This window comes from Echinops telfairi, unplaced genomic scaffold (genome assembly GCF_000313985.2).
Source record: "Echinops telfairi isolate 266 unplaced genomic scaffold, ASM31398v2 ScPeMD7_5;HRSCAF=22, whole genome shotgun sequence".
Classification (NCBI taxonomy): domain Eukaryota; kingdom Metazoa; phylum Chordata; class Mammalia; order Afrosoricida; family Tenrecidae; genus Echinops; species Echinops telfairi.
Window position 1 is genome coordinate 5,672,546 of NW_022103901.1, and position 9,814 is coordinate 5,682,359.

At 55.8% G+C, this 9,814-nt stretch overlaps 1 protein-coding gene across 1 annotated transcript in view; it reads right to left on the reverse strand.

Annotated features, from left to right (window-relative positions):
* Window positions 1-1,490: 1,490 nt before the first annotated feature.
* GUSB (glucuronidase beta) overlaps window positions 1,491-9,814 on the reverse strand; it is a 13,543-nt gene continuing 5,219 nt past the window's right edge. Inside the window, exons 8-11 of the mRNA XM_004705932.3 lie at window positions 8,328-8,412; window positions 6,341-6,517; window positions 4,362-4,497; window positions 1,491-1,888 (exon numbers count right to left, since the gene is read on the reverse strand). Of these exons, the coding sequence (XP_004705989.2) occupies window positions 1,719-1,888; window positions 4,362-4,497; window positions 6,341-6,517; window positions 8,328-8,412 (568 nt within the window). The 3' untranslated portion in view covers window positions 1,491-1,718. The remainder of the gene's footprint in view (window positions 1,889-4,361; window positions 4,498-6,340; window positions 6,518-8,327; window positions 8,413-9,814) is intronic.

Here is a 9,814-nt window from a genome sequence, read left to right on the forward strand (position 1 = left end):
GTTGAGAACTGCTGATCAAAACTGTACCTGTTAGTTTTTTTTAAAAACTTTGTCAGCTAGAGGTCCTATATATTTTTGGAATGGAATTACAACATTAGATTACTTGAAGGAAGTTCAGATGTAAGAATAAAATAATTCCTAATTTATTAGATGCCTAAGAAGCCCTGTAGCATAGTGGTTATGCATTGGGCTGCTAACCACAAGGTCAGTAGTTCAAAACCACCAACTGCTCAGGAGAAAGACAAGGTTTTCTACTCCCAGAATGTGTTACAGTCCCAGAATCCCACAGGGGCAGCTCTATCCTGTCCTGTCCAGTCACTATGTGCTGGAAACAACGTGATGTCAGGTTTGGGGATCAGGAGACCCTAAGTGGTACTATAGGCTAGGCATTGGGCTGCTAACCACAAGATTGCTGGTTCAAACCCACCAGCCACTGTGAGGGCGAAAGATGAAGCCATTTGTTCCCATAAAGATTTAAAAGTCTCAGAAACCCAAAGGGGGCAGTTCTACTCTGTCCTATGGCGTTGCAATGAGTTGAATCCTAATGAATGGTGACTATGTCTTTACTTCCTTTCTAACAAAAATAAGCTAAAAGGCACGACTGCCAACCACCCAAGAAGGGGCCAGCTGGGTGGCGACTACCACTGACTTCTTGTCACCAACATTTGGTTAGAGGAGAAAAGGCATTTCCCCAAAGCATTTCACTTTCACGATTGACAAGTGCTGGAACCTTAGCCCCCCTTGACACTGATGGAGCTGACAGCAGTGGAACGAACATGCTCGTCGAGACGGGTGACAGCCGGAGCACTTCTCCGTGTAAAATGGGTCTCCTTGTGTGCTACCACCTTCTGCCCCTGCTGTCAAGGCTGGTCTGTGAACGTCCTCGAAGGGTTGATAATTGGGCCTCCCACCCCCACGGAGACAAAACTTAAACCTGTTTTCTTAGGTTTGTCATCTGGTGAACATAAACCCAAACAAGCCAAGCTGGTGTGTCAGAGTAGGGCTGCACCCCATGGGGGGGTCAGTGTAAACCTGGCAAGCTTTCCTTTCAAGGTGCCTCTGGGTGGATTCGAACCAACTTCTGGTTCGCAGCGGAGCACCTAACCGTCTGCAACCCCCCAGGGAATTCCCAAGTGTACAGGTGGTTGTTGGTTTCTCTCGGACTGATTCCAACCCATGGCCACCCGGCGGTTGTCCCAAGGCTGACTCACAGTGACCCTATAGGACAGGGTGAAACTGGCCCCTGTGGTTTCCGAGACTGTAACTCATTATGGGAGTAAAGCCTGGTCTCTCTCCTGTGATCGCAGCCCAGCGAGCAACCACTGCCCCTCCCGGGGGTTGCAGGCGTTAATTCCTCCGACTGGGGTCAGGACCTGGGCCCCTCCGTGGCGTCCGAGGGGGCCTGGGATGCCCCGCCCCTCCAGCAGGGAAGGCGTCCGGTCACGCCGTGCCATCGACCCCATAGGTGGGGGGGTCACTTAAGCCAACTCTTTCTGCTAGAAATACCTTTATTTTCTCACTTCCCCTTCCTGGCCGTGACCTCAAACCCAGAGCGCGAACATGCCCAGTGCTTCTAGGGCAGGACCCGCCCGGCAGGCCTGGCTCAGTGCACACGTGCGCCTGTGTACACGCGTGCACACGCGCAGTGGCTGCCCCTCGCCAGGTAGTCGTGCTGCGCGGAGTCCCTGAGTCGAGGCGCGGGGGTAGCGGCCGCGCCTTCACAGGGTAAACAAGCTGTTCCCCACGCACTGCGCCGACCTTGCCAAAGGCGGCAGCAGGGTTTCGTTGGCAATCCTCCAGTATCGCTCTCGCAAGATGAACGCTGCACTTTTGGGTTGTCTCTGGCGAGTGAAAATCCCCTTCCGGTTCCCCAGCATCCTCGAAGGGGCTGCAAACAAGCAAAGGGCTGCAGTGTGCTCGGACGATGGCCTCCCGGGCAGGGGGCTGGGGCCGAAGCCTCTGAAGTGACAACTCCCCAGTTATTACGGATCCCACAGCTGCCACCCGCCTCCCTACCTCACCTCCACGGGGTGTTATTCTCTACTCTGTTGTGTGTAGGGGTGGGGGACACAGAATGTCCAAAATGATTTATTCTTTACTTTCCAAGCAAGTGTGTAACCCTGTGGGTGGCTGGCTGCTGCCTGGTCACTGAAGGGGACCTGGGCCAAAAACGCCCTGGGCAAGACTCACGTCAGTCTTCCATTAAATTATGACCTTGTGGGGCCGGTTGGAAACTGGTGATGCTGTGGGTTTAAGCCTGGGGGCTGCTCCAGTGAGGCCGACCCTTCCAACCCCCCAGCCACTCAGTGGGAGGACGATGAGCTGTCCGCTTCGATAGACATTTCCAATCTAGGAGACCCTCCTCGGGTCAAAGTGAACCGGAATCCCTCCCGGGAAATGGATGTGGGCTTGATTTCAGGCTGTGGGAACCCCGTGGACAGAGTAGAACGGCTCTGTAGGGCGCTGAAGAGTGTGCCCATTCCGCAGAACACCGGGCCTGCCTTAGGAGTGGCCCCAGGAAGGGTTCCAACTGTCATCCTTTTACATAACAGCTGGGTGCGTGACCACTCACTCACCCAGGGACTCCTGCCTCGGGGCCTTTCTGAAGAAACCGCTCTGCTAGGAGAGCTGGCCTCCTGGGCAGTCAGAGGTGCCCACGAGGAGTCTGCTGGTGGGTTTCTGGTCCTGGAAAGCAGACTTCCAGCTTGGCTCACTTGGGTAGGAAGCCGGGAAGGGAGCAGCATTGGTGACAGCCTTCCCGGGCTGTGCTCTCCACATCCTTGCAACCCCCTGCAAGCAGCCGCCCCAGACCAAAATCCAAACCCGTTGCCACTGAGAAGATTCTGAGTCACGGTGGCCAGTCTGCCAAATCAAGGGCAAGGAGCTCTTTGCCACCGAGAACTTCGGCTTATCAGCATTTCTCCCGTGCGCACCTGCCCAGCTCGCCAGTACGAGAATGCTGCCACTGGCCTGCAGGGGGCAGGCGGGAGCACACGTCGACCTGGCCAGGCAGTGGGCCCCAGGTGCACTCATGAAACCAGATCACCATCCAGAATACGAGGATTTGAAGAGTTGGTGGGAAAATCCCATCACCCTTTAATTGCATTTCCCCACCAACTTTCTGAGGGCCCCCGGGATTTCCAGAACTGTTCGCCTCATTTCCGAGCACGTCCGAGGTCTGTGTCCTCACTCTGTCTTTGCCTGCTCACCTTGCTCATTGCGTCCTCTCTCATCATCATCCTGATTTTTAATTAGACTTGAATCGGTCAAAGACCTGCCTGTCTTTCCTCACCATCTCAAACTGCTATGCTCCCTGGATGCTTTGTCAAGAAATCCAGAGGTGTGTGTGTGTGTGTTTCCAACAACAGCAAAAAGGAAGTGAGAGACACTTCCTTAAAATGTCATGGAAGCAGCCCTCAGCTGTCCCCACTGGAGGAGGAACAGTAAGGTCTTACTTCCTTTGAGGACTTAAATATACCCACCTTCAGAGCACTTGGAAACCGATAGAAAAGAGAAGCTCTTGGTTCTCAGGTTTCCTACCCTATTCTGTGTTCTGACCCCCACGGGAGAGCCTAGCTCCATATTTGATCCCCAACTTGTCACTTTTGAATATGATTGTCACTGACAACGGGAGAAAGATGAAGCTTTCTCCTGCCATAAAGCCAGTCTCTGAGACCCACAAGAGCAGGTCTGCCCTGGTCTACAAGGGCTGTTATGAGTCGGAATCAGTTCAGTGGCTGAGTTTCTTGCGGGGCTCTAACCTAAAGGTAACTGGGTCAAACCCACCAGTTGCTCCTTGAGAGAAAGAGGAAGCTGGCTGAGTCAGGAAAGCCCTGGTCTCAGAAACCCTGTGGAGCAGTTCTACTTTGTCCTTTAGGGTTGCCGAGTTGGATTTTGGGGTCACTGTTAAATTCCACGTTATTAATCTTCAGGAAATCACAAGTGAATCCCAACAGCAAATGCCATTCAAGGTCTGTGTTTACCTTATTAAGAGAAGCAAACAAAACAAGGTTGTGATCTGCAGTTGACCACCAGGACTTAGATGCCTCTGGTTGCATTTAAAACCACAGCCTTTGGTGCAGTAGCTGAGTGCTGAACTGTGTGTCCCACCCAGGGATTCCTGGGGTCTTCTCAGTGAGAGAGTGCCAAGTCAGGTGCTGTGGCTCAGGATGGAGGGCCACCCGTTGGCTTCTTTGAACCACAGAATGAATGACTGGGGAAGCAGGTGAGGGAGTGATTTGCAGCTGCAAAGGCCCCAGCATGCAAGTTGCTCTGCTCAGCCCACACCTACTAGACCAGCTCTTCTTACCGCCTGATGCCCCGAGACCACAGCCCAGCAAAGGCCCTTCCCATCCACTTACACTGGGCGGTCATGAAGTCCGCAAAGTTCCAGATCAGTTCGCCCACCACATACTCGCGGCGCTTCTGGTCCAGGACCAGGTGGTACTGCTCCAGGAGGCTCCGCTGGTACTCCTCACTGAACATGAGGGGCGGGTCCTGGGAGGAGGGGCGGAGAGAGACAGGAAGAGGCCGGGCCCGCTGACCTGTGGGCTCCCCAGAGCTGGGCTCCCAGTGGGCTGTGGAGACTGCAGGGTCCACTGATGCTGTGTGAGGAGGGCAGGTGGGTATGGGGCTCCCAGGCAGCTCGGAGAAGTTATTTCTGTCAGAGCTTAATTGGTATCTGCTTTAATGTGCAAATACTTATTACTGCTGTCAGGTAAGGGTTGGGATGCTGACCAAAATGTCCAAGGTTCAAACCCACCAACAGCTCCACAGGGGAAAAGATGAGGCTGTCTGCTTCCTTCAAGATGTGCAGCCTGGGAAACCCTACACAGGTGGTAAAGACTCTGGGCGGACTGAACAGCAGTGGCATTTTGGTTTATAAACATACTTTTGACATTTGTTTTGGCTCCTTTTCTCATCTCTATGCACCAGTGCAGTCTCCAAGCTGAACTTTAAAGGAAGGAAAGAGAGGCTTTTGCCTCAGGCTTTTTCCTGAGCTGCGGGGTGCTGGAGGAGCAGCCTGGCAGGAGTCACCTGGATCCAGACTCGCACCAGCCCTTCAGCAGGTCACTATTCAGTATCTGCTCATGTGACCGACAGACAGGGCCTACCGGCAGAGTGGGTTACCTGTCAGCTGCTATCTACAAGGTCAGCTGTTCAAGCCCACCAGCCAGCCGCTCCACGGGCCAAAGGCACAGCCTTTCAGAGTGATTTCCATTCTCTAGAACCCACGGGGCCATTCTGCTCCATCCTCTTGGGTTGCTAGGTGTTGGATTGAACTGGCTGGCAGTGAGAGGGAAGGTGGCAGGCAGGGGCCCTGGTGGCATGATGGTGAAGCACTTACTTGTCTGCCAACCAAAGAGGCTAGAGGTTCAGACCCAGCGAGCAGCACTGTGGGAGCAACACCTGGGAATCTGTTTCCACAAAGACTCTCCCCCACCCCCAAACCACTGCCATAGGGTCCACTCCAACCCATTTCAACCCTCCTTAGAGTTTCCTAGACTGTTCATCTCTGGGAGAGCAAATGGTGCCCTTGGGGCAGCTGGTGGGTTTGAACCAACAGCCCACTAACGCTCAGCACCAAGGGCACAGGCAGAGGCAGGCAATCTTCTGGGCCACTTTCCTCTGGCACAAGAGGTCGCCACAGGTCGGAATCAATTGGGCACCTCACAAGGCTGATGAGCACTGGAGGTAAAGCGAACAAGCATCCCTCACCACCTAGCAAGGAAGCTGCTGGTCACAAGTGTGGCACTGTGAGCAGGGACACTGCGAGGAGCCCAGGTAGGTGCGTTTCTGTCAAGTCTGCTCGGACTCCGGGGGACCTTACAAGCAACAGAACGACACGTTCCCTCATAGAGCCATGCTGGTTCTGCTCATGGGGGAATTTGAGAACCACCACAATGACGAACACGTGCAGCCGTCCTGGGCCGAGTCGTGGGAGGTGAGACGTGAAGGCTGCCACAGTGTCTGGTGGATGGTGATTGTGGCCCCAACCTGAGCATCCAAGGAAGAGGTCCCTTCACTGAAGTGGAGACCGACAGTGCTGGGTGTGACGGAGGAGGAGGCTTGAAGCCCAGGAGGGGGTGGAGAGCAAGCCTTCACGTGGGCTTTGTCCTATGGGCTAGGGGACACCAGGTGTGGGTGGGTTAGAAAGACCATGGGGGGCATTGGTGGGGTTGTCCAGAAGGAAACCCACTAGGGAGGCTGCCCCTGGGCCCCAAGTCCTAGAGGGGACTCCAGGAGGAGGCCAGGTATGGGCTGGGTATGTGTGACCTGCCGGCCATGCAGAAGCAAGGGACCAGCTGGAGCAGGTGAGCGGCCGTTCTGCCTCACTCACCTGGTGGAACCCTGCGATGGCGTCGGCCCCGTACTCGCTCTGGATGATGGGCTTCTGGTAGGTGTTGTACCAGGCCTCAAACTGGGAGGTCAGCTGTGTGGGAACCACTTCCAAGTGTCCAAAGTCATGATACCACGAATAGTAACTGTTGATGCAGATCACGTCCACATACGGGGCCTAGGACAGAGAGAGGGCGCCTGCTCACTGACGGGGCCTTCGGAGGAGCCTCGGGGCTCAGATGCAGAAGATGGCCGAGGCCCCCGAGCCATCCTGCTCACCCCTCACCTCCGCCAGAAAGCGCCGGAAACAGAAGTGAAGCGTCTAGGCTGCCGCTGAAGTGGGGTCCCACAGACTGTGCCCCACCAGAGCCCGTGCACCTCCTGAGCTGGGCAAGAGCTGTCAGAGTCTTTCCCAAGTGACCAAGCCCCTCTCCAAACTGCAGGGAGAATGCAGGGCTGGAGATAGCGGCAAGGGAAGATCTTTTGGGTGAACGTATTAGAGATGGACCCCAGATTCAACCCCGAAGCCTCCGGAGCACAGGAGGAAGGACCCCTGAATAGGCAAATCGGCCTGGTGGCACCTCGGCACTTCCTGCTCCCAGAAAGGGGCTGGAGCAGCTCTGCTGTAACCTGGGGTCCCCGGGAGTCAGAACCACTCAGTGGCGAAGGGTTTTGAGAAATGACCGCGGGCAATCAGGGCCCACCTACCTTTACCACTGTTAAAAGGACACAAAAAACTCACTGCCTTGAGGCTATTTTGATGGGGCAGCACTGGCCCTGTGGGTTTCTGAGGCTGGACCTCTTTACAGGAGTGGAAAGTCTCATCTGCCTTTGTCAGAGGGGCTCCTGGGTTTGAACTGCCTGTCCTTGGGTTAGCAGCCCAATTCTTAACCCACTACACCACCAGGGCTCCTGGTCAAAGGGCTGTTGGCACTGTGTCTATCCACCCAACGGTTTTGTGCCTACTCTCTCTAGCTGCTATCTCATCCTGCAGCACAGCCCCCGGGTAGCTTTGCCCGTCTGCGGGCTCTCTAGTGAAAGAGCTCCTCCTGCCCCTGCCTTGTTTGACGGTGTGGACTTAATTCCACACAAGGCTGACTCGGACAGAGCCTGGGCTTATGCACATGGACACTGGACAGGTGAGGGGATGGCCAGGTACAGAAGTGGGGGCTGGGCCGGAGCCAGGAGGATGGACCAGTCACTGTCTCCCTCCAGCTGCTGGGCCTGGGCGAGGGTTGATCCTTGGACGCACTGCTGCCCTCCCAGGTTCAGGATTGAGTTCTACCACGTTGTCCCACACAGAAATACGGGTTAGAATGCTAACCCTATACATGCTTGTTTGGCCAGGGCGGCCACAGCACGGGACTCGGTCTTAAACCAAAGACTTGTGTGAAGTGACAAGATCAGACCCTGAGAGAGGAGCAAAGACCAAAGGGGGACACAGAGGCCACCAGAACCCCGCCAAGCACTGAGGAGCAGACAAGGACCTTCCCCTGGAAACGGCAGAGGGGGGAAAGAGAGTGAGCAGGCCTTCACCTAGAGCCAGCACCGGACTTGAACTTGGAGCCGCCTAAACTGAGAAAACAGATCGCTGTTTGTTCAGACCACCCACTGGTGCGCTCTGTTACAGCAGCTCAAAGAAGGAAGCCCGCAGCCCCACCTTCACCCCCACTTACTAAACCGAATCAGAATCCAAGGACAGGCAAGTCCCCTCCCTGGTGGACGATGAGCAGGGGCTTGGTGAGAAACACTGGCCGGTGAACACGGGCACCCCCGCCCCAAAAGCCAACTCACAGTCCAAGCAGAGATCTTACGGGCTCTGCCTGTGCCCACTGCAAGGCCTTACGGATGAAGCCACAGGTGGGCAGCAAACGTCCACCTCCCGGCCCTCGGTGGCCTGGCTCTCCCCGGTCGGGCCCTCTAGCAAGGTTTAGGACAGGACAGGAGGACAGCCAGTGAGGAGCATTGCGTGGAGACCCCAGTCTCACCCCCAGGTCTGTGGCATAGTTGGCGTTGGTCACATAGGTCACGGGCCGCGTGGGGTCCAGAGCCCTGGTGTGGGCAATCACTGTCCTGTCCACAGGAGGCAAAGACACGGGGGACACACAGTCTGTCAGTCCCATCATCACCCACCTCCCCTGCCCAGCCAAGACGAGGACCAGGACGAAGACCAATGCCTATGCTGAGACCCCTGCTCTCTGCTGCCAGGATGGGGGTCGCATTGCACACGTGCTCCTTCAGGCCCAGAACACAGTTCCTGGGCCAGTGCCCGTCCTCCCACTCCTTGGTCCCAGCTGGCCAGAGGAGAGGCCAGGATACCAAGTAGGAGGGTGAGCTGAGGGCTGTGGGCTGTATGCTGACAAAAATGAGGTTCTAGTTCCCTCCAGAAGCTCCTGGCCTTAGGAGTGGATGGGATGTGTGTTAGGATGGGAGGTTAATTCATCTAGCAATCATGAGGGAGCATCAGCTAAGGCGGAGGAGCCCGGCAGGGTGGTTCACTGGGTGGCTGTCTGCAAGGTCACCTGGAAGCACCTGCAGGTCTGCGGGAGGGCGAGGAGGCTGCCCGCTCCCAGAGAGACCGCCTCAGAAACCCACAGGGGCAGTTCTACTCTGTCCCAAGGGGTGTCGCTAGCAGTCAGAATCCTTGGTTAGCTTCCTAAGCAGACCCAAATTACGAAGATTAGCCCTCAGAGAACCCAGCCGATCGCAATAGAACATTCCCTAACAGGGTGCTGCTGGACCCCCCAACTCTGGCTCAAACTTAGACTCACTGCCTCAGAGCTCATTCTGACCCACAGCCACCCTACAGCACAGAAGAGAACTGCCCTTGGAGGTTGGGGAGACTGCACAACTTTGGGGGAGCACAGAGCCTCACATTTCTCCCGCAGAGAGGGTGGTGGGTTGGAACTGCTGACCTGGTAAGTTAGCAGCCCATGGCAGAACCCTCTGCATCACCAACAGTGGCCAAAGCAAAAAAAAAAACCCCAAATACTCCCATTAACTTGAGTCTGACTCCCAGTGATCCTTGAATAGCACAGGGTGGACCATGAAGTCACTGAGTCAACACGGGCCATGAGTGGGCGGCCACACCGACTGGAGCTCACCAACAACTACACGTTGGTGCACGCAGGACCGGGCAACACTTCCTTCCACTGCCCCGGGGCCCCTGAGTCGGAGGGACCCAACCACCCCCACCAGGAAGGCCGGTGTGAGCAGGCAGGGAATCCCGCTGTGACTTAAACAGAGCCACCCACAGCCTCACCGAGCGGTGGTGGAAGCCACATGAAATTACAAACGACAAGGACAAACTGGTGGGAATGGTGAAGGGGAAGCATGGGGTTTGTGACGGTACCAGGGACTCATGACCCAGAAGAACAACAGCCATAGGGCATCGAAGAACAGGACCGCACACGTACCCTGTGGGTCCACTCTGCCCCTGCAGCAGCTGGTCCGCGAGACCCCTGCTCTCTGCTGC